This window comes from Oncorhynchus masou, chromosome 12, assembly GCF_036934945.1.
Source record: "Oncorhynchus masou masou isolate Uvic2021 chromosome 12, UVic_Omas_1.1, whole genome shotgun sequence".
Lineage (NCBI taxonomy): Eukaryota > Metazoa > Chordata > Actinopteri > Salmoniformes > Salmonidae > Oncorhynchus > Oncorhynchus masou.
The window spans coordinates 41,340,193-41,365,824 of NC_088223.1; the positions used below are offsets into that span (position 1 = coordinate 41,340,193).

Sequence of the window (25,632 nt, forward strand, 5' to 3'; positions counted from 1 at the left end):
TGTTTCTTTTATACACTCTTTTATACACAGCTTAAATGAGGGTGTGTGTGTACCAGCAGGTGTGTGTGTATCTGTGTGAGTGAGTGAGTGAGTGAGTGAGTGAGTGAGTGAGTGAGTGTGTGAGTGTGTGAGTGTGTGTGTGTCTGTGTGTACGAGCAAGGGTGTGCGTTTCTCATCATCTGTGTATGTACCACACTCACGGTTGGCAGAGCTTGATGAGATCCTGGTCCGTGGTCCCCGGGGGCAGGCCTCGGATGTACAGGTTAGTTTTACTCAGCTGCTCGGATCCGCCATGACTGCAGCTGTTATGGCTGGGGCTGGGCGGAGCCATGGGGTGAGGGGGTGGAGCATAGGGCTGCTGCAGGAAGAGAAGAGAGGAGGGGTCAGGGCTGAAAATGTATTTTTTAGTGTGTAGTGGTGTGAGTAACTCACACATCTTTGAGAGAGAGAGAGAGAGAGAGAGATAGGGAGATCGAGAGGGGTTAGACAGATGGAAAAATATGTGTTGAGAGATGTTGGTTGGAGTGCATTTTTTCAAGGGGAGTGACATTTCATTTGTTATTGATGGTTTTAACGGAATCAACAACCTGTGAACTATTCACTCTTTCACTCTTCACATTTGTGCCTACAAACCTCCCCAGCTATATCACAAATCTACATTTCCACGATTTCTTCCTTCTCTCTCCCATCTTCTATACACTAAATCTCTCTTCCCTTTTCTCTTTCTCTCTCTCTGCAGCCTCCTCTCCCCCCCTCCATGTGGCTGTGTTCCCATTAGTGTGGATTGATGGTGTGAGAGTCAGGGCTCCCTGCTCACATCCCATTTATATCTCTATTCCAGGGATGGGAACGTGGGGCCCCTGTGGGCCCCTGTGGGCATAGAAGACATACAGAGGGATCAAGAAAGAGGGAGAACGGGTGAGTGGGAGAAAGAAAGAAAGAAAGAAAGAGAGGAAGGAATAGTATGAGAGAGAGAGAGAGAGAGAGAGAGAGAGAGAGAGAGAGAGAAAGGGGTGGGCAGTGATGGAGAAAGAGGATAAAAGCGAGAGAGTATAGCTTAAACGCCACCAGCGGCTCCAGTTAACCACGTTAACCCCATAGCCTCCCCGGAGAGACACTGCACACTGTGATTTGGGAGACCTCCTACCCCCGGATAAAACAAACACATCGTATCCGCCTCGCACATTAGCACCCGGCCCGTGAAGCATGGCTGATTTGATGTGCTGTTTTGAGTGTGCTCGGGCAGTGTGTCGCCTCCTCTGACAATGAGCCGAGGCCCCTGGAGCGTGAAGGGAGCCCACGTCTATCAATGGGAGGCCAATTATCATGCTGGGCTAACTGGAACTGACGGCCATCTACTCTCTGAGTAGAGTATTGAGTACAAACAATGTGGTTCCTCGCTGCCGAGCTACAGCATATTGGGGGGGAGGGGGGGGGGAGAAAGAGAGAGAGAGAGCGAGAGAAAGCAAGACCTGGTAGTAGTACACAGTCCATTTAGGAAGGAGACTGGGCATTTACTGGGGGGGGGGGGGTATTTTGGGGGTCAGGATACATCTTATGTAGAAGGACTGACAAGCTCAGTTCTGGTGACTTTTTTTAAAGGACATTCTACTCCAAAGTGAATGGAAATTATTATACTGACACTTCAGAATAAAATATTGGTAAATTATTTGTTCAAATTATTTATATAGCCTATGCATGGTCCATATTATTAGCTGTGCTAGCTGTGCTAATAGCAATAAGCATTATCACCTGAAGCCCAACTGATGCCATAGTGGCTATAAATAACAGGTCCGAATCATTAGCCATATCCCAAATGTGATCTTTTAACTTGCTGATTCCATTTTTTGAACCCAAAAAAACTTGCATAAACACAGGGAATATAATGTAGGCCTACCTGTTAGGGTAACTTGGGGTAAGCTGCAAACAGGGGTAATATGCCCCCTGCCTGTACTTGTCACAGAAATCACTTCAATGTGACCATTGTTTCCCTCCAACACATTCCCTGGTTGCCACCACTGTTGCTAAAAATGGCATCTGTCTCATCCCAAAAAAATGTAAGTCAGTTTACCCCAAGTTGCCCTGCAATTGACCCGTGTTACTTTAAGCCCCACTTTCCCTTATGCCGTTGCTAAAAACTCCAGGGTTAAAATGGTGCAGATGGAGGAGTTGAGAAATAAATAAAGTAGGAATGGAAAGCTGGGATCCCCATATTTTAATCAAAGGCTATTGAAAGCGCTGCTCTTGCAAGATTTGTTGTGCATTGACTGCTAGTCAGAATGCACATTTCCCTCTCTGACAGATGTTTCTATTCATTACTTGTTTTGTTCGCAGAGGGAAAGTAAACATGGACTGTTCTAGTATCTCCAAAGTGAGCCTCGGCAGAAACACTTGTTCATGTTCCATATTTTTGGGCTGTGGCGTCAATGATTTTGCCAATGGCGCAGCGCCACAGCTAAACGGCTGCAGCGGAAACACTGCTAGGATGAGTCTGCCTAAAAATCCACATCTATCACTCCACTGCTGGGAGACCTTGATAGTTTTACATGTTATGTTGTAGATGCCATAGTCATTTCATTGTCTTGAATTACACCACATTGGCTACTGTGAGTGTTTCTAAAGTGCATATGAACTATCACTGTAACTACTCAAAACAAGGTACAGTACATGACATCATCCTCCAAAGAATGTGTATTTCTATGTGTATTATTCATCTAAAACAAAGTGTCCCTGTACATTTTGACACGCGCCAAATGAAGATTAAAATGCAAGTGTTGAATAATCTCTGAGCTAGGGTGCATCTCTCTCTCCCTCTGCGGTACTTTAGATTACCCACTCTACACTAAACTCACTGGGTGACACACAATTTACATGCAAATTCACTGCGGCACACCGGCGATACGGTGTTGGTCACTATTGAAGGTGACGTGAAAGAGTCTCTTTGCTCCCTAGTATATTGTGCAGCTCCACATTCCTCCCTCCACTCCAGACTTGGCTTATGTCCTGGGCTTTGGAATTCACGTGTCCCGCCTTATCGATTTGCTTGCATTTTTAAAGTCAGAAGCTGAAATCTTACACAATAAGGCACGGAGGGTCAACCTTGACCCATTACTTACAGTGCTGGGAAAGAGGGAGGTTATCCAAGGGAAAAGAAAAGGCTCTCAGAAGCCCCGGGATGAGAAACGAGAGGGTGCCAGAGGTCCCTGAGGAGCTCTGTGTGTGTGTGTGAGAGTGTGTGTGTGTGTGTGTGTGTGTGTGTGTGTGTGTGTGTGTGTGTGTGTGTGTGTGTGTGTGTGTGTGTGTGTGTGTGTGTGTGTGTGTGAGTGAGTGCACACCGACCAGCATGTGTGGTTGACAGTCTGTGTTCTGTGTATCCAATTACTCCATCTTTTCCTCTCTCTTTTTCCCTGTTTCTCCTCTCGACTTTAATAAACAGATTTGTTCCTCTGCTGGATTGTCCGTGACTGGTATTTACCCTCAGCCTGCTCACCCTGTCAGTCTGTGAGACGCAAAAAAAAAAAAAAAAAAAAAAAAACAGCCCCCTTCGGAAATATAGAAACATCTCCCTCACATATCTGGCTGATGGGAGTTGAATACAGCACTTGACAAAGAGGATCTCTGCTGCCTTGCTGACTGCCTTCAGTAAGAGGAGATGGTTACAACACTTCAAAACCTCCAGGTGGCAAATGAGACAAACTTCCCGTTTCAGATGGGTAGAATGGTTTACACGGGGCCAATTTACTGAGCTAGCCATGGAGGGGGCTCTGCCGACACTGTGACACACTGGAGAATGTTTATGAGTGTATTAACCGAGGATGATAAATCTATCGTATCGTATATACGGCTGTGGCGGGCTGTACAGTATATACACACACACCGAGGCACACTGCCCACACATTTCTTCTGATTGGAGAAAGGGAAGGGCTGTCAGGGGTAGAAGAGAGAGAGAGAGAGAGAGAGAGAGAGAGAGAGAGAGAGAGAGAGAGGGGGGGTGATAGAGAGAGAGAGAGAGAGAGAGAGGGGGGGGGGGTGATAGAGAGAGAGAGAGGGAGAGGGGGGGAGAGAGAGTGTGTGTGTGTGTGTGCGCGCAATCCAATCCACTGCAGATTGCCAGTCCAACCAAGGCTTGATAAAAAAAGAAACATTAGGCTACAGTAAAAATACAAATAAATCAAAAAAAGATAGAAAACACTCAAATAATACTGGACTGGTCCTCCTACTGTAATTCAAACAAAGACTATTTGTAAATATGGACAGGCACCCGGTAATTTACATATCATATCCACCCCAGTATGTTTGTGGTATGAACACGTAGCAGATATGAGGTCCATAGATGGAGGGAGTAGGCTACAGTGGTTTGTATGGGGCCTGTGTTACAGTAGTTGGTATGGGCCTGTGTTTGCCCTCTCTGCCTGCCTGTGAGTGGATGAAAGGGCCTGTGCTGTAGCCTGGTAATTGGGTCTGATTTATAGGGGTCCACGGCAGCAGTCACTGAGGACTGGCAGAGGGCCAACCACACTGCAGCCATGGTGTCAATATCAGAGCGCCAGTCCCCTTCAGCCTACACTGCTTGGAGGGAGCTATGACACTTTTGGTGTGTGTGTGTGTGTGTGTGTGTGTGTGTGTGTGTGTGTGTGTGTGTGTGTGTGTGTGTGTGTGTGTGTGTGTGTGTGTGTGTGTGTGTGAGTGAGTGAGTGAGTGAGTGAGTGAGTGAGTGAGTGAGTGAGCATGACTGCGCAATACCCCATAATGTCAAAGTGGAGTCAGAAAAGCTGAAATGCTTTTGAAATGTTCTTAAGGAGTCACATAATAAGTTGCATGGACTCTCTGTGTGCAATAATAGTGTTTAACATGATTTTTGAATGACTACCTCATCTCTGTACTGCACACATACAACTGTCTGTAAGGTCCCACAGATTCAACTACAATGACTAGGGAGGTTTTCCAATGCCTCACAAAAAAGGGAACCTATTGGTAGATGGGTAAAACATTTAAAATGCAGACATTGAATATCCCTTTGAGCAAGGTGAAGTGTTAATTACACTGGATGGAGTATCAATGCACCCAGTCACTACAAAGATACAGGCGTCCTTCCTTACTCAGTTTCCAGAGAGGAAGGAAACCGCTCAGGGATTTCACCATGAGGCCAATGGGGACTTTAAAACAGAGTTTAATGAATGTAAAAGGAGAAAACTAAGGATAGATCAACAACATTGAAGCTACTCCACAATTCTAACCTAAATTGACAGCGTGAAAAGAAGAAAGCCTGTACTGAATAAAAATATTCCAAAATATGCATCCTGTTTGCAATAAAGCACTAAAGTAATACAGCAAAAAATGTGGCAAAGCAATTAACATTTTGACCTAAAGTGTTACGTTTGGGGCAAATCCAATACAACACATTACTGAGTACCACTCTCAATATGTTCAAGTATTGTGGTGGCTGCATCATGTTATGGGTATGCTTGAAATCGTTATGGAACTGGGGAGTTTTTCAGGATAAAAAAGAAACGGAATGGAGCTATGCACAGGCAAAATCCTAGAGGAAAACCTGGTTCAGTCTGGTTTTCACCAGACACTAGGAGATTAATTAACTTTTCAGCAGGTCAATAACCTAAAACCTAAAGGTCAAATGTACACTGAAGTTGCTTACCAAGAAGACAGTGAAAGTTCCTGAGTGGCTGAGTTAGTTTAGAATTAATATGCTTGTCTTGCAATGTTGAACAACTAATTTGACAAAACTCGAAGAATTAAACAAATAATATAATATAAATATTACCCAGAAAGACACACGGCTGTAATCACTGCCAAAGTTGATTCTAACATATACTGACTCAGGGGTGTGAATAATTATGTATATTTATGCGTTTCATTTTGAATAAATTAGCAAAAATGTCTAAAGACATATTCACTTTGTGATTATGGAGTGTTGTGTGTAGATGAGTGAGGAAAATGATCTATTTAATCCATTTTGAATTCAGGCTGTAACACAACAAAATGCGGAATAAGTCAAGGGGTTTGAACACTTTCTGTAGGCACTGTATGTTTGTTTGTATGTGTGCTTGTTTTAAGCATAACCGTTAAGGTCCAGCTACACTACAAAAGAATTGTTGTGACGGCGGGGGGGGGGGGGGTCACAATACATATTGTATTGGCAGCTAAGTGTCGTGATAATATCGTATTGTGAGCTCCCTGGCAATTCCCAGCCCTATTAATAATGTGTGCCGCAGATCTCAGTTATGACTCACAAGACAAGCTGAATGATCATGTATACAGACAGTATCTGTACAGCAAGTATACAGTGCGACTGCCTAACCCAAAACCCCAATACACGAATGGCGACGGGAAAGCCAGACCGTAAACGCGTGTTCTTAAACCACTGTGTCTTCAAGCAGAAAGATACAGTGTCGTCCCATCCACTTCCTTTGTCCCTCTATCCTACGGTAAACCCATAGCTAGAGGAGTGAGGAGGAACTAATCTCCCACTGCCCTAAGGACAGATGCTAAAGCCAATGTCTCCTATTAGGAGGCAGACAGAGAGATATCTATGGGGAGGGGGGGCAGAGAGCGAGAGAAAAAGAGAGAGGTTGCGATAGAGAGTGAAAATCGAGAGCTCGATAGACCAAAACAAAGAAAGGGAGAGAACAAGTCGCACAGTGCCTCCTTCCAAAATCCCACTGGGCTTCCGGTTAGCCTGGGGGCCTTCCATCCAGAGAAACAAAACAAAAGGCGAGAGCTGGGCTCTAGGATACAGCAGAGCAGCAGAGCAGCCCAAGCACCAGTCACTGAGGAGGCCAGGCTATTTTTAAACATGCTGATTGGTCTAACTCAGAGTTTTCCCAAAACTCGGGTCCATGTTAGATGCAGTTTGTGTGTCGTGTTTTGTTTTTAACGTAGAGGCAACTCCTGTGGCTATGAAAAGCTGACGTAGCGTAAGAAAATAGATTGGGAACAGTAACCGAGTGTTTTTCTGTCACTGTGAACATATGGCCATCACGTCAGTCTCGCGGCACCGCATTCAAGAGCAAACTTTGCCAAGTTAAATTGTGTGTTAGGATTGAGACCGACTTTGATTGTTGCTTTCATGATATCATTATATTATTAAACATTTCTGTTCATTATATTATCATTTGCATTTATTTGACTATTTCTTTCTAGTTCATCTTTTATTTTATGCACTTTGAGATTATTCTTGTACAATGAAAAGCACTTAAATGGTATAAATGTTATGGGTACATTGTTTAGTATGTGTATGTGAGTACAAGATAGACGGGATGCATGACTACATTGTCATGGGGAGCAAGGCATTTTACAGTAAAGGGCGTTCATGGAACCTACATTACATTATCACTCTTACACTGTCAACATGGTAACAGCTCATTGGACGACCAGAAACCTCAATAGCACCAGGCATTAACAGTCGACTGGTGTTTAAGTGACATTTTAAGGCTGAGGCGTGTTAGCGAGAGTGACTACGACAGCTTGGAGGTTGAAAACGATTGCAAATGTGAAGAAAAAAAACGCGAAACTAACTAAAAAAGGCGGCGAGTGCCGTGACCTGAGCCAAATAACAATTCCACGGACATAAATATTTGGGTTGATTTGTCATCATTAAAGTTCCCGCCGGCTGGGCCGCGTGGGAGGAGAGAGTCTGCCGAGACACAAGATCACAAGATCACAGAATTCCATCGCCTCCAAAACTAGATCCAAAACTCCCAAAGCTATATACGTAGTTCTCCCCGAGCTCTTGAACCTGTTTTTAAGAAACAGTCACAACACTCACAATCATACCAGCGCAAACACAATAAGAAAACAAATTGGCTACTGGTTTATAATGGATATTTTTATTTTCATTCCTGTGCAATTACACCCAATTGAAACGGACTCTATATGAAACAGTTGGATTTATTCAATTGGTTTATTCAATTTACTTCTGGTTACCGTAGCTTGGGTACACTCTGCTGCGTTTTAATATATTGTGACTGATAGGATAAGTAGGTAGCTCTCTGTTCGATTATCCACAGTGTGCAGACTGAATGGGGTGGGGAGTTTTGTGCAGATTGAATGGGGATTTATTCTGTTAAGTAGAGCTGCAGTGTTGCTGGGAGAGCAGGGGTATCCCCTCTCTCTCGCTCGCTCGCTCTCCTTTCCTCTCTCTCTCTCTCTCTCTAATTGGGAGCCGCATTCTTCAGGAGTCAGTTGTGTTTTCTCACAGGAATCCCAAACACAAACAGAGGCGAGGTTGGGGGCACGGCCCACTCCCTCTTCTTCTCTCCCCCTCCCTCACTGTCAGACATGTGTCTGCCAATCCAGTCATGAGCCTGACAACATCCCCACCCTCCCTGCGCTGCTGCAGTCAAACAAAGGACACACACACACACATACACAGTGCTACCCCGAAACACATACGCAACTTCCGTGCACATGAGCACGCACACGTGCACGCCTTAATAGGTGATAGACCAATGCAGGTCATGCATTAAAGTACAACATCTCCTCTGCCATACACATCCATCCGCTCACATAAGGAGATATACACAGAGCACGAATAGCTGCCGTTCCATCTAGCTCCATTGGCTGCAGGCGAAGAAGCAGGGCCTGGGTGGAGGAGAGTTACTGCTGATGTGCAGGGAGGGCTGGGAGGAGAGGGGGCCGCTCCGCTCCCGACAGACCATTTGTTCTGCCGTTCTTCAGCCAAAACAAATTTAAGTCTCTCCTACAGAAGGTCAACTGTGCTCAAATTCATAAATAAAGGGGTAATTGGCGCAAGAGCCAGTGGTGAAGCTCAAAGGCCACCGCCGTCCTGTCCCAGAGTTACAGCCCACTGACCAATGGGGGAGGCAAACCCACAAAAGACACACACTGTGTCACCCACACACATACACTGACACACATATCTACTGTACAGTTGTATATATAGTTGAATTTGAGTAATGTCTGTACCGTCTGCCTCGTAGCACTAGGGATGGCTATATACAGACTATGCTAGAGCCGGATCGACGCCCTTATCAAGCATTCCAAGCACCCCCTATGCTATGGGACTGTGAGTGGCTGTACAATCCACAACAGAGCTAGTTGTGTCTGTGTGTGTGTGTGTGTGTGTGTGCGCGCGTGCGTGCGTGCGTGTGTGCGTACGTATCTGTGTCTGCCCGCGTGCGTGAGTGTTCATACGTACACACCTCTCTCTGTGTGTACAGAACAGTACATGCCCAGGCATACTGGTGTGTAAAGCGAGATAGATAGAATGCGATAAAAGGGGCCTAGCTGTCTGGTGCGTGTGTAGCCCCCCTCTCTAATTAGGGCACCACGAGCCAGTGAGGAGGAATTCCGATCCACAACACTGCTTTTCTCTGGCAGCCTCACTCACACATGCGTAGTACAGATCTACAAGCGTCTGTGTGCATCCGAACACACATGAACGCATGCAGGATCCCCAACACCTGTCTTGAATATGCCGTCTTTCTTTTTAACATCTAAAACATCCCTACCATCTCTGGAATGTCACTTTAGGCCCCCAGGGAATCTATTCCATGAGGCATCAATGACAAAAGCCAGACTGGATGCTGGCACCAAGTGCCAGGCACTGCTATGGTAGATTTGCACAAATGATGACAAACCAGCATGGACACAATGACTGTTTCATTGTCTTTCATGGACTATTTTGTTGCATTCCTCTCAAAGGAACGCGCACGTTTTGAATTGCGCTGTCTGCTAAAAGGTATGAATTTCTCTCCTACACAAAAACAGACTAAGGTGCCCACAAAGTGGGCTGAATGGCAATATTGACTCCTGTGAGACATCGCTAACAATTCTAAATGTATGCTTTTTTAAAGCCTGCAAATGTCAATTAAACTACTTAAACATATATGTAGTTCCCAAACTGTAGTTTCAACTCAACTAGCCCCCACCCCCCCCAAAAAAAGAATGCAGACCATATCGAATGTATAGTTGAGTAACACAGAGCTGGAGGAAGATGGGAGCGCGCTGGTGTTAGTCATGGTCTTGTTTCGCTTCAGGCCGCAATATTCAAGAACCATGGAACCATCATCCTCCCTCCTTCTCCCTCATTCCTCCCCCTCCTCCTCTCCCTCTTCCCCCTCTCCATCCTCCAACCTCTTTCCTGTTTAAGTGCCATCGGGGAGCTGATGCAGTGTTGTAAGCAGAGTTTAGTAGGCCAAAGAAGACGATGTACCAGATTCCAACATCTTAAGCAACAGGCTCTCCTCTGTGGAACACTGCATTACTCAACACAAACCCTCTACATCCCACCGCCTCACACACTAAGCAAACTGCAGGGTTTCATCATGAATAGGCAGTAGAGGTACGTAGTGTCATCATGAATAGGCAGTAGAGGTACGTAGTGTCATCATGAATAGGCAGTAGAGGTACGTAGTGTCATCATGAATAGGCAGTAGAGGTACGTAGTGTCATCATGAATAGGCAGTAGAGATATGTTGTGTGTATATCCAAATTGCAGACAGCAAAACTATATGTAACCTATTGTAATGGTTTTGAGTATATACATAGTATGTTGATGAAGGAAAAACTAGTTTGTGCATCTTAGTAAAGCTATTGTTGACATTCACAGAAGAATCCATCATTCTGACGCAATGGTTGGCTTAGAGATAGCACAAAGTGACACACGAGAGAAGTTTGGACATGTGCTGTTCTGGGTTTATTGTATTGGCATCCCTTAGCGAACCTTGAAACAAGACTCTCCCAGTAAGTTAGGGGAAAGAGTGTTAGACATCCCTGGGCAGGAATCTATGCCATCTATCCCCATGACTTACTGGAAAAAGAGGAACGTTCTGAGCTTTTTCCCAGCTCTCCCAAGTGGAGTTCAAATCGGTGTGGGTTTCAAGCAATTTGTGCTTTAATAACATGAGCCATATTGGGCAGCCAGAGAAAAAGAAGAAAGTGTGAAATAAAAGAAACAAAGAGACAGAGTAAGAGACAGATAGTGTAAGAGAGAGAGAGAGAGAGAGAGAGAGAGAGAGAGAGAAAGCGCAGTGCTGTTGTACATCAATGCTATAGGCTAGTGTTGGGGAACCCAGCCAATGGGGGAGAATTACAGTGTTTGTCCAGCCCTTGGTAGGTGGTGTGATTTATTCATGAGATAAGTCACCAGCGCTGTGGAATATGAGAGTGTAACATTGTAATGTTTCCTCCCTACCGCAATGACTCAGGTCTGCCATGCCCTCACTGGGGAAGAGTTTACTGGGTGCAAAACAAGGCAATGGTCAGGGATCGGGCGTATGTTTTTTTGGAGTGGAAAATGTCACTCTGACAAGAGTCTGTGACAACAGTAGGTATGTATTTTTTTTAAATAGTTTTCTCATGTAATTTTTACTTTTTTTGTCTGTTATATATAAAAACCTATTCAAATCTAGCTACAATATGGGCTGCATTACACATGCAAAAGCTTATATGATAAGCTCTAGATTCATTTTCTAGGGGGAGAAACTTCCGCCAGTGAAAAATTATAAAAACTATTCAAGATATCACAAGTTTGCAGTTTCTGTTTATCCATTTGTATTGCCGACCTACAGACTTTCACAAACCATGGCAAGTTATGGGGAGAGATAAAAGATGAATTCAGCTCCGGTGGTCTTGTCTATTGTATATGCTAAAGTGTTTTCTAACACTATTTATTTACCCTCCGACGGACTCTTTCCCTCAGACGATAGTCGCGCGCTATTGTTGTGCGCCGTTGGCCCTCCATTCTCTGTGTGAATGTTGTCGGGCCCAGCCTCTGAGGGAACGGCGATCCGCCCATTGTCCTACCACACAGATTACCACACGAACAGGAAGATCCCTTGGCGCTGACGGCAGCCAGCGGCAGGCCTCCGCTAAAAACCCAAGACAGGAGACTCATTGTGGAGGCAACGGCGGATGGGTCGGTCAACTACCTTGGGACGGACGATGAGCATGACGATAAGGCCCATGCGAAGGTTTATGTCTGTACGACGACGCATACGAGTCGGAGGAGAGGGACACCACAGGAAGCAGCCGCCAGGCGCAGGAGGCGAGCATCGGGAGAGTCGACGCGGCTTTCTGAGAGCACAGAACTGCAGCCATATCGAAGCGTGCTGCTCGTCACGTGTCACTGTTATGTCCCTGTTAGTCCTGACATTAAATGACCTATTCTACTAGTCCACAAGAGTTCTGACTGTGCTTGATGAGAATGTGTCTAGTAGCCACAACAACGTCTCCTTCACCCAGATTAACACGTATGCATGACTGACTAAGTCGCTTTGGATAAAAGCGGCTGCTAAAATGGCATATTCAGTGGCAAGAAAAAGTATGTGAAACCTTTGGAATTACCTGGATTTATACATAAATTGGGACATAACATTTGATCTAATCTTCATCTAAGTAACAACAATAGACAAACGCAATCTGCTTAAACTAACACACAAACAATTATACGTGTTCGTGTCTTTAAAATCAAATTGTATTTGTCACGTACACATGGTTAGCAGATGTTAGTGCGAGTGTAGTGAAATGCTTGTGCTTCTAGTTCCGACCACGCAGTAATATCTAACAAGTAATCTAACAATTTCACAACAACTACCTTATACACACAAGTGTAAAGGAATGAATAAGAATATGTACATATAAATATATGGATGAGCGATGGCCGAAAGGCATAGGCAAGATGCAGGAGATGGTATAGTGTACCGTATATACATATGAGATGAGTAATGTAGGGTATGTAAACATTATACAAAGTGGCATTGTTTAAAGTAACTTCCGATACATTTAGTACATCCAATGTTTTATTGTTAAAGTGGCTAGAGATTTGAGTCAGTATGTTGGCAGTAGCCACTCAATGTTAGTGATGGATGTTTAACAGTCTGATGGCCTTGAGATAGAAGCTGTTTTTCAGTCTCTCGGTCCCAGCTTTGATGCACCTGTACTGACCTCGCCTTCTTGATGATAGCGGGTGAACAGGCAGTGGTTCGGTGGTTGTTGTCCATGATGATCTTTTTGGTCTTCCTGTGACATCGGGTGCTGTAGGTGTCCTGAAGGTCAGGTTGTGGGCGGAGCAGTTGGTAGACCTCACTACCCTCTGAGCAGACCTCACTACCCTCTGGAGAGCCTTACGGTTGTGGGCGGAGCAGTTGCTGTACCAGGCAGTGATACAGCCTGACAGGATGCGCTCGATTGTGCATCTGTAAAAGTTTGTGACAAGCCAAATTTCTTCAGCCTCCTGAGGTTGAAAAGGAGCTGCTGCGCCTTCTTCACCACGCTGTCTGTGTGGGTGGACCATTTCAGTTTGTCCGTGATGTGTACGCCGAGGAACTTTCAACCTTCTCCACTACTGTCCCGTGGATGTGGCTAGGGGGGTGCTCCCTCTGCTGTTTTCTGAAGTCCACAATCATCTCCTTTGTTTTGTCGAAGTTGAGTGTGAGGTTGTTTTCCTGACACCACACTCCGAGGGCTCTTACCTCCTCCCTGTAGGCCGTCTCGTCGTTGTTGGTAATCAAGCCTACCACTGTAGTGTCGTCTGCAAACTTGATGATTGAGTTGGAGGCTTGCATGGCCACTCAGTCGTGGGTGAACAGGGAGTACAGGAGAAGGCTGAGAACGCACCCTTGTGGGGCCCCAGTGTTGAGGATCAGTGGGGTGGTAATGTTGTTTCCTATAGGGCGAAAGTCATTTAGCTCAGTTACCTTAGCTTTCTTGGGAACAGGAACAATGTTGCCCCCCTTGAAGCTTGTGGGAACAGCAGACTGGGATAAGGATTGATTGAATATGTCCGTAAACACACCAGCCAGCTGGTCTGCGCATGCCTTGAGGACGCGTCTAGGGATGCCATCTGGGACGGCAGCCTTGCGAGGGTTAACACTTTTAAATGTTTTACTCACGTTGGCCACGGTGAAGGAGAGTCCACAGGTTTTGGTAGCGGGCTATGTCAGTGGCACTGTATTGTCCTCAAAGTGAGCAAAAATGTGTTTAATTTGTCTGGGAGCAAGACATCGGGGTCCGTGATGGGGCTTTTTTTCTTTTTGTAGTCCGTGATTGACTGTAGATCCTGCCACATATGTCTGGTGTTTGAGCCGTTGAATTGCGACTCTGCGTTGTCTCTATATTGACGCTGAGCTTGTTTGATTGCCTTGCGGAGGGAATAGCTACATTGTTTGTATTTCCAGCTTCATGCAAGTCAACTATTCTTAATCTTAGTTCTTCTGAGTTCTCTTGTGAACATTAAATATGAACAATTTCCACGCTGCGCTCTGGTCTCATTCCAACGACGATCGTTACAATGTGTAAGCGACCGATACAATTTGATTTGATCAGGCAATGCTTCTTGTGAATAGAAAACTCAAATTTTGTGAGTGTTTTTTTTATTGGGCAGGGCAGCTCTAACCAACATCTCCTCATTGATTGGACTCCAGGTTAGCTGACTCCTGACTCCAATTAGCTTTCGGAGAAGACATTAGCCTAGGGGTTCACATACTTTTTAAATGATGTATTCAATATAGACAAGAAACATACAATCATTTGTATGTTATTAGTTTAAGCACACTGTGTTTGTCTATTGTTGTGACATAGATGAAGAACAAATCAATTTATGCAGAAATCCAGGTAATTCCAAAGGGTTCACATACTTTTTCTTGCCACTGTATTTTTAGATTTGACATTTTAGTCATTATATTATTATCAGGGGTGAAAGTAAGGTGGCGTTTTACCGGTAAAATATGTGCCTGTCACAATAATGAAAACAAAATGTCAAAACTGTATGTTATTACACCATTATTTATCATTACCGCATGTCAGAGGGATGGCAAATGAGCGAATGGACTTGAAAACGGGTTGGTATCGCCATACGCTCCAAAATGAGATGTGGTTCGACGAGAACACAGACCTTTTGCCAAGGCAGAGATGAGTGGCCGACACCGAGGATGCGCGAGGACCGCAGTAGAGACCCAAATGGCAGTCGCCAAATGTCATTAGACTTTGTGGTGTTTTGTGTCACAGATGTCTCTCTCTATTCACCACTGTTTGGTGGCTGGGAATATGTTGCGAGTGGATGAACGTGTGCGGTGGCCCATTTTCCAAACTAACCTGACAAAGACGCACCTCCAACGACCCATAACACCTCACATTATTCTGCCCCTCCAAAAAAACATACTTCTATCACCCAATGGCATGAGGGTTCAGCACCCTCATAAGCAGCGCCCTCTTTGCTAGAGGCAGGGGCGCTAAATATTGAGCTTTGCCATGCCCAGCCCACCTCTCCAGGGTACTGTCGGAGAGACGCAGCACTGCAGTGCTCCACCAATGCTGCATCGAATTCATGAAACATAAATCATGTAATCTACGGTAGAAGGAGTACACTCTTAGAAAAAAAGGGTTCTGTTCACATAGAAGAACCCTTTTTAGTTCCAGGTAGAACCATTTTGGGTTTCAAGTTGGGTTTTGGGTTCCTTCTTGGATCCCAAAAAGGGATTTTTACCTGGAACTAAAAAAGGGTTCTTCAAAGGGTTCTCCTATGGGGACAGCCAAAGAACCATTGTTTTCTAAGCCTATGTGTTTTTTCTGTAGCGCATAGGCTGGTGACCAAATGTATTAGACCCTTTTTCAATCATTAACGAGGAGAGAGAGTGCAGGTCAACTGGAAAGGCAAGCAGGCAGACATCAGCTTTGGAGTGGCTGTGGCGTAATGAGAAAGAGGTGGACAGCAAGTGGTGCTGAAAGAAAGTCTTCATTTGAATTTGACTTCACTAACAACAAGAGGGCTTTCTTGGAGCCGATTTCTTTCCTATTCAACCCGTTTGACCGACACAGTTACGCTATACATAGATTTGTCAGTATAGCCAAATCGTCCAATACTGTCACCATGCACTCCTTAAATGGCGCCGTGTCTGGGAAGGGCTTGGTGTGTTTGGTTAAAACCAGGGCTCAAATTGAATGAGGGTATGATATACCCTTTATTAAAGGAAAGGGTCAAAAAGGATACCTACTGTTAGCTTTCTATTTTGAAATAAATATATAAAAAGGTATCCAGATCAAATAAAGCATTCTATCACAATACTTAACTCCGCCTTGTGCTAGAAACAAGCTTTTTGCCCACAAAAGACATGACTCTGATGCATATGGGGGTATATTGATTTATGTATATGACGTTCTGAGGCTGAGCTACGGCCTTCGATATTTCCGAGGAGGCAGAACATTGACTTTGCTTTTCACTTTCTGAAAATAGAAGATGCTTAAGCCAACAACAGAAGTGCTTCCCTAAAAGCTGCATGGGTTTACACAATGGACGAGTGGAAAGCAGTTGAAGCTTACATTTTTATGCATTGGTCTGGCCTCTGTCTGGGAGGAGAGGTAACTTTTGAAAGTGCCATGCTTAGATACATTTGGATGTCTAATGTTACATTATTTGCAAACAGCAACCGTTTTGTTGCCAACAAGACACTCTGGTTTGACATTGGAGAAATATGATAAGAATACATTTTTTGAAAAAATTATTTTCACTATCCACCTCTCTTTTGAGACTTTTTCACAGCAAAATCTTCTCTTGGCTGCAAGCTGTCCCCCCCCCCCCCATCAACGCACAAATAAAAACATAAAAAACTAATTTAACAGAGACATGGTTATTGTATCAGTGTAATCAGATTGAAAATATTGGGATATGTTATTGACATTGAACTGATTATATAGCCTACTAAGCAGATGTGTTAAAAAAATGGTGTTTAATTTGTAGCATAGGCCTATGAATAGGGCTGCTAATATGTTCTGCTTTGCTGACTATTAGCTGAGAAAAAAAAGGCCCAAGGCCAAACCTATTGACGACCCCTTGCTGTACACTATTCTAGTTTCGCGGGGATGGAAGGAGGGGTACCAATTTTCTGTCTTGCCCATGCATTGTTTTGGGTGCACTCGCGGGCACACCCAGGAGGTCCCGTACCGGGAAGAAATGAAATCCACTTTCACCACTGATTATTGTGATGTATTAATCCAATAACAGATATAAAACTGAATGTGTGTGGCCTTGATCACATCCTTACATCATGACAGCATATCTTTGAATTCTTCCCATGGTATTAAAACCCATCTTATTTCTGCTGGAACACTGCATAGACAGCTGTGTGTACTGTCTTGTGGGAATCACTAATGTCATAAATGTCCTAAGTGGAAAAATAATGAGCAAGCGAGAGACAAACCTGTGACAAATAAGGCACCTGTTAATCATTAGCTTGGTTTCCATCGAATTCGGCGACGGTGTTTCATACGAACGTTCAAAAGTCTGCGTTACAGACAACACGCGGATTCCCCCCCACCGCTGGCGTTTTCATCAAACTGACTTGTGGATCAAATCAGTGTGTGATGACGTAGAGATGGACAGAGGCATGGGGACGGGCGGTAAACGAGACAAACTCTGTGTGTGATGACGTAGAGATGGTCAGAGGCATGGGGACGGGCGGTAAACGAGACAAACTCTGTTTTCGTGTGCACACTGAACCATTTTAGGTTGTGTTTATTTCAAATTGGGAACACCGAATGTCATGTCAGATAAAGGGAATTTGAGCTATTCTGGTGACAAAAGAAAAGGACAGAGCTAATGTATACGACCAAACTGAGAGCCAGTCGTTTTTCGTCTTCGTGGCAAGAGAGACAGTCCATCATTCATTTCCTTCATTCCTTGCAACCAAACAATAAATAACCTAATCAGAAAACTCTTAAAAGCCCTGCGCCACAATGCACACATATCTCTCCCCACCCCACTTCCACACTTAGCTGCTATAAAGGATTTAAATTCCGGGGAAAGAACAGTCATTCACATAAGTAATCAGTTTCATGAGCTCTCTCACTCACAGACTTATTCGACAACCCCGCCACATTAGACAGTCACTGGTGGAAATAAGAAAAAGGGTAACGCATCCAATTATTTGTGCATAATGACAGCTCTGTTATCCACCGAGGCAGTGCCTCACAGAAAGAAAAAAAATCCCCTCTTCTCTCTATGCATCTCAAGTGCTCAAAATGGCCAGGAGGAACATTTGGCCACTTTCATTCCTCAAGAGTTATGGCCCATTGGCACCGTCTCTGAGGTATATTTATGGTGGGAGCGGGGGACATTAGTGAGGTGTTCCCCTAAAAGCTGGTACATTGGCAGGCCTTGGCGGCGGCCATCTCAGGGTCGTGTATCGGGCACTGGAGCTTGGAGGAGTCATGGACCGCAGAGTTTATGAGGAGGCTTCCCTCTGTGAAGCGCCACTGGCGTCCAAAGGCCTTCCCTTCAGATGCACAACGACTCATTACCTCACCTCCAGTCAGGAAAGAAATCCTAGGACGACCTGAGTCGCTTACAAGGTCTCCAAGGCACCCAGACTGTATATTTGTGAACCCCATCAACATACCCCGGGAACGACCCCTACCAAAATGGAAACGTTGATAAATCAATGCTAGATTAATCCAATATATGATGGAATGAAAGCAGCAATAACAGAATCCTGGATACTAGTCGATATACTGGTTTTATAGCAGGCAAACCGCTAACAGCTCGGGTTTTCAGGTGCCTTGGCGGTGTGCTTTTGCCCTCCACCACTTCTCATTGTCGATGGGTGCTCTTAATAATTCATAGGCTTTAAGAATCGGCAGGCTCTAATTGGTGGGCTGCTATAATCCTCTCAGCACTGTGGGGACCGAGGCTCAGTGGCAGTTGCTTTTTACAGGGAAGCCGAGAAGAATTGAGACGCCTTTTTTTTCAAAAAGAAACTCAGCTTGAAGATAAAAGGCCTCGCTTGAAATCGAAACAGCACCGTGAAGCAGCACACAAGATGTATAAGGTTGTGGTTGGGTCGGGGCTCCTTTCACACACGTTGAGAATAAGAGATGGACCACTCAGGACTCTCCAGCACTCCTTTTGGAGTTTGGTGTTATGTCAGTCAGTGGGTCTGTGTCGAATCTACTAGAGACAAAATAGTCGACTCACATCTGTAAAATTACACGTTACTCTGTTGTACAGTTAAGTGAATGGGCTTATCACCAATTCCACCTAACAACACATCTCACTCCTTGCAGAGGAGAGAGAGCTAGCGAGAGGGAGACAGAGAGAGAGAGTGAACAAAGACCAGATCACTGAACATGATCCTAATGCTTGGTGGCTCACAAGTAATCACATGATCGTGTGTGTGTGTGTGTGTGTGTGTGTGTGTGTGTGTGTGTGTGTGTGTGTGTGTGTGTGTGTGTGTGTGTGTGTGTCAATCCATCCTGGGTATCTCAGGGGGGGTGTGAATCATGCTGCTGGTGCTGTCAGTCACAGGCAGGGCCCCTTAGGGCAGGCAACCTCTATTAACTATCACTCTCCTCTTACTGTGTAACCATGGAGCCGCATCACAGTATCTTTGCTTGAGAAAATCCCATCTTCATCCACCCTGCTATTTTTCTAATCTCCTTCACTATTGGCCCTAATCATTTGGAAATCTTGATTTGCAAGTAGAGGCAGACTAAGCACACACAACTTCTCAGCAGATTCTCAGCAGATCGTCGGCGCCTGATCACTCTTTTTCTGCTTGTTTCTCAAAGTCTCCCTCTCAGTCTCCTTCGGCCCCTAACTCAATCTCTCTATGTCTAGCTTTTGACTTAGCGATGTCTGTGCTACAACCACTGTCTCTGTGTTCCATCTCTTTCTCTGTCTGTGTTGCATCTCTTTCTCTCTAAGCTTCTCCCTCCCTCCCTCCCTCCCTCCCTCCCTCCCTCCCTCCCTCCCTCCCTCCCTCCCTCCCTCCCTCCCTCCCTCCCTCCCTCCCTCCCTCTCCACCCTCCCTCCCTCTCCACCCTCCCTCCCTCCTCCTCTAATAGCTCAAATTGAGTTCAGCCATGAGAAACCCTTCTGTGTGTTTAAGTCCTCTCTAGCTTTTCCCCGCTTGTTATCCCCAGAGTGGCTTTCTGAGGCGCTTAGGCAGCAAGGTGCGTGGGTAGCAGATCTAAGCCGCCTGCCGGATTGCAAACGACTAGACCTTCACCTGATGCTTTTCACCTTGAGAGACGCTGACGATCCGCTTGCAGCCGTATTGTGCGTCTGCCGAGCCGAACTCCATCTCTCCCTCCCTCCCTGCACTCGCTTTCATCGAATTACCGGGTGCAGTCGCACCCTGTACTGGGTTTAAAACAGACTTAATATGTCTTGGTGTGGTGTAGACAGCTATGCCTATGACACTGAGTTCCAGATAGTTACCGCAAACGGAGGCCAAATGGAGAGGAAACAAATAGCAAAATGAAGAGCGTTACTCTGACTGACTCATTAACCATCCAGACCATGATGCTCAGTGTGATTTCAGCCTTGCTCAAAATGCCTTAAGTATGTCATTTGTCTGTTCCCATCGATTCCTTTCTCCCCCAGCTTGTAATTGAAAAAGAAAAGAAAATGCTATTCAAAACCATGGGAGAGACGTTAGACGTTGCTGGATGACAGCATAGCAAGTCGGCGGATGGGAATCTTTGAATCCAGATGAGTTGGAGTGATTGCGCTGCATTCATTGTATCACATTCTAATTGATTATTGTAGCCCTGCAGATAATGATTTCTTTACAAGTCAAATTGTTTAGAGATTGTTTAGAGGAGAAATCATGCATTTTCTCTTTCCCCTGCTCAAATCTAAAGGTTGGGGACCAAGACGTCTGATCCGATTCAACGTGATGTTTTGCCATAACTGCCAGCGAGCCCAGGCTTCCAAATCAGGTTTTATTAGGGGAATGAGAGGCTCTTTTGGGGGGCCAATAGTTATCAAAGAGTGCTACTAAAACACACAATATCACAGCAAGGAGATTGGACTCCTCCTGCACCTCATCGACACAACACCGGGGTCACTCCCCAATTTACAAGGGTCACAGCTTAAACAGCGCGACAAGCGAGCGTTGACTTTCACCATTAGCTTCCCATCTCTAATACTCAGAAAAAACAAACGCCCAATGCTAAGGAGAGGAAGAAGAAAACTGATACAGCTGATGACAATGAATTGCTAAACTGGAATCATTAAAATGCAGCATGTGGAGCATGTGGTGTTTCATCTAGTGCTATTGATGCGTGAACTATTGGCATAACAGATACCTTTTGACAGTCTGTCAGATGTATTTTTTGTAAATGTACAGGGAGAAGTCTCTAACAACTGTATCCTGGGTCTCATGTATGCTTCCAAAACAAATCGATATCTTTAAGGCCAATTTATTAGGTGGACTATCTTAGCAACTGACAACTGTCAACAATTCAAGTTAATAAAGTTGTACTTGCATTGTGTGTCAATAGGGCTGACCCCAATTAGTCAACTGGGCAATTGTTTGGTCGATAGGCTGTTGGTCGACCGAGATTTTGTTTCGGTCAAGCATTAGAAAATATATGTATATATAAACACTACCATTCAAAAGTTTGGGGTCACTTAGAAATGTCCTTGTTTTTTAAAGAAAAGCAATTTTTTTGTCCATAAAAATAACATCAAATTGATCAGAAATACAGTGTAGACATAGTTAGTGTTGTAAATGACTATTGTAGCTGGAAACGGCAGATTTTTTATGGAATTTCTACATAGGTGTACAGAGGCCCATTATCAGCAACCATCACTTCTGTGTTCCAATGGCACGTTGTGTTAACTAATCCGAAAGTTTATTGTTTTAAAAGGCTAATTGACCATTAGAAAACCCTTTTAAAATGATGTTAGCAAAGCTGAAAACTGTTGTTCTGATTAAAGAACAATAAAACTGAACTTCTTTAGACTAGTTGAGTATCCGGAGCATCAGCATTTGTGGGTTCGATTACAGGCTCAAAATGGCCAGAAACAAAGAACTTTCTTCTGAAACTCGTCAGTCTATTCTTGATCTGAGAAATGAAGGCTATTCCATGCGAGAAATTGATTGCGAAGAAACTGAAGATCTCGTACAATGCTGTATACTACCCCCTTCACAGAACAACGGCTCTAACAGCGTAGAAAGAGGAGTGGGAGGCCCCGGTGCACAACTGAGCAAGAGGAAAAGTACATCAGAGTGTCTAGTTTGAGAAACAGATGCCTCACAAGTCCTTAATGGGCAGTTCATTAAATAGTACCTGCAAAACACCAGTCTCAATGTCAACAGTGAAGAGGTGACTCCGGGATGCTGGCCTTCTAGGCAGAGTTGAAAAGAAAAAGCCACATCTCAGACTGGCCAATAAAAAGAAAAGATTAAGATGAGCAAAAGAACACAGACACTGGACAGAGGAACTCTGCCTAGAAGGCCAGTATCCCTGAGTTACCTCTTCACTGTTGACGTTGAGACTGGTGTTTTGCGGGTACTATTTAATGAAGTTGCCAGTTGAGGACTTGTGAGGCGTCTGTTTTTCAAAATGTTGTCATTTTAATCATTATCTTTCATTTGGAGCGCTCCTGTCAATGTTCAATAAAGACACACACCTCATTACACATAGAAGTAGGCCTATAGGCTACCTGGCCTGCGCGCAAATGTAGGCATATAAATGTGCCCAATTGAGGATCTGATAGTATTTCGGATTGGCTTAACACACCACCACTAATGAGCTGTGGAGCATCGCAAAGTAATGTTTTCTTCAGCTCAAAAAGCTGTTTTTACATCCATTGAAAATTACAATAGTTCCTCAATTTATCTGAAAAATCTTTCCAGCTCTCTTAAGTTTAAGTTTTTTTTCTTCTGGTTATCTTGATTTCTGGCTCCCTCTTCAGTCATTTGTGTCTTATTTCATCAAACAGTGCGTTTAAAGTATCAGACAAGCTCAATGCATATACTTGATTGTATTAAAACACATAGGGTGTGTCTATATATAGAAAAATATACGTTTAAAAGTCAATCAATTGGTCGAAAGAACAAACGACTTTCGGTCGACAAAGAGTTTCTTTTGTCTTGGATAGCCCTACTTAATAGGGAATATAAAGTCAAGCCAGATGGTCCTCTGTTGAACTCAATAGGTTTGTTTTTGCCGGCTCTCAAAATTAGAAGCAATGCCCAAAGTTATGATAGGCAGGCTTAAGCAAAAATGAGTAAATATCCCTCTAAAATATCCGATAAGGTCAATTCGTTATGAGTAGAAGCACTACAGCACACTGCATAGCAATCATGCCCTCTCTCAAGTTATTGAATGAAAACATGGCCAAGGGCAGAAAGAAAGCCATCCTGAAATATACTACCGAGTGTTTTATTAGATTTTTAGCATTTTCATTTTCTGGGCAAAGTGATATGTTTAGGGAGGGTAGACAGGGTGGGTATTAGACTTGATATAATTTCAGTGGTGGCGTATTTGGGAGCATGTGTGAGTTGCAGTGTGGGTAAACTGTGCACGGTATAGGATAGGCCTACAGCCGCAACCACAGCCTCATTTAAACACTGCTCAACCTAGAGTGACTTCCAAAAAGTTTATACTCGGGATAAGGTTATTCGGGGTAGCCCTCAAAACATCTGAAACAGCAGTTAAGACTACAAATTAATTTCATGCTTACAAGTGGGAAACAAAAGCCAACATATGCAACCAGTTTGAAGTCCGCTCAGTCGTTACGCATTCTGCACACACACAAAAAAAACAGGAAATAGTCTGTGTTAAACAGTGCATCCACTCGTACATTGCAGAGACATGTATGAGCGAAAGCCTATTGGCAACCATGGCACGCCATCCATGATGGTGTAGTTCAATAATCCACATGGGTGTTTCCTACAGAGTATTTGAGCTCCAAATAGCCCTCTCAAATACAGTATGACTTTCTCTGTCAGTGCTTCTTGAACAATGAAACGTCACACGGTCTCCTAACTGCCGTCGTACAGATTCATCAAGCTGGCAACAATGAATGCTAAACTGACTGCCGTACAAAAACACCATGGAGACAGACCGCTGCTGCTCTCCAACAGAAACAAAATCACGGTAGGACAATTATCCGTGTCCATTCCAACGTCATATGGGAAGAATATGAGATGTGTGGGAGAGAGAGAGAGAGAGAGAGAGAGAGAGAGAGAGAGAGAGAGAGGTGATTTTCATGCAGTGTGGGGGTGGGAACAAAGTCGTGGGTGTGTGTTTGTGTGTGTGTGTGGCTATGGGCTTTGTTGTGTGTATGTTTTGGGGTTGAAAAGAGTCCAGTGTATGAGATTTGTGTGTTGTTTGTGTCTTGGAGAGGTTAGTTCAAAGGGTTGTTGGAGATAGGAGCAGAGCAGATCTACAGTGCATTCAGAAAGCATTCAGACCCCGTGACTTTTTCCACATTTTGTTACATTAAAGCCTTATTCTAAAACTTTATTTAAAAGAATATTTCCCTCATCAATCTACACACAATACCCCCATAATTACAAAGAGAAAACAGGTTTTTAGAAATGTTTGCAAATGTATAAAAAAATATAAAACAGAAATATCTTATTTACATAAGTATTCAGACCCTTTGCTATGAGACTCGAAATTGAGCTCAGGTGCATCCTGTTTCCATTGATCATCTTTGAGAGGTTTCTACAACTAGGAGTCCACCTGTGGTAAATTCAATTGATTGGACATGATTTGGATATAAGGTCCCACAGTTGACAGTGCATGGTGCAGAGTAAAAACCAAGCCATGAGGTCGAAGGAATTGTCCGTAGAGCTCCGAGACAGGATTGTGTCAAGGCACAGATCTGGGGAAGGGTACCAAAACATTTCTGCAGCATTGAAGGTCCCCAAGAACACAGTGGCCTCCATCATTCTTAAATGGAAGAAGTTTGGAACCACCAAGACTCTTCCTATAGCTGCCTGCCCGGCCAAACTGAGCAATCGGGGGAGAAGGACCTTGGTCAGGAAGGAGACCAATTACTTGATGGTCATTCTGACAGAGCTCCAGAGTTTCTCTGTGGAGATGGGAGAACCTTCCAGAAGGACAACCATCTCTGTAGTACTCCACCAATCAGGCCGTTATGGTAGAGTGGCCAGACGGAAGCCACTCCTTAGTAAAAGGCACATGACAGCCCGCTTAGAGTTTCCCAAAAGCCACCTAAAGACTCTTAGACCATGAGAAACAAGATTCTCTGGTCTGATGAAACGCAGATTGAACTCTTTGGCCTGAATGCCAAGCGTCACGTCTGGAGGAAATCAGGCTTCGCTCACCATCCCTACAGTGAAGCATGGTGGTGGCAGCATCGTGCTGTGGGGATGTTTTTCAGCGTCAAGGACTGGGAGACCAGTCAGGATAAAGGGAAAGGTGAAAAGAGCGAAGTACAGAGAGATCCTTGATGAAAACCTGCTCCAGAGCACTCAGGACCTCAGACTGGGGTGAAGGTACACCTTCCAACAGGACAAAGACCCTAAACATACAGCCAAGACAACGCATGAGTGGCTTCGGGACAAGTCTCTGAATGTCCTTGAGTGGCCCAGACAGAGTCTGGACTTGAAACCGATCGAACATCTCTGGAGATACCTGAAAATAGCAAAAGTGTTTGTATAAATGAACAAACATTTCAAAAACCTTTCATTATGGGGTATTGCGTGTAGATTGATGACATGTTTCGTAATGTAACAAAATGTGGAATAAGTGAAAGGGTCTGAATACTTTACGTATGCACTGTATGCATAGTGCTGCTGTATGGTGTTGTGAGCGCTAGGCTGCTGTATGGTGTTGTGAGCACTAGGCTGCTGTATGGTGTTGTGAGCGCTAGGCTGCTGTATGGTGTTGTGA

At 44.4% G+C, this 25,632-nt stretch overlaps 1 protein-coding gene across 1 annotated transcript in view; it reads right to left on the reverse strand.

The window, feature by feature from the left end:
• LOC135550103 (RNA-binding motif, single-stranded-interacting protein 3-like) overlaps positions 1-25,632 on the reverse strand; it is a 215,314-nt gene that overhangs the window by 175,831 nt on the left and 13,851 nt on the right. Inside the window, exon 2 of the mRNA XM_064980589.1 lies at positions 201-358. Within this exon, the coding sequence (XP_064836661.1) occupies positions 201-358 (158 nt within the window). The remainder of the gene's footprint in view (positions 1-200; positions 359-25,632) is intronic.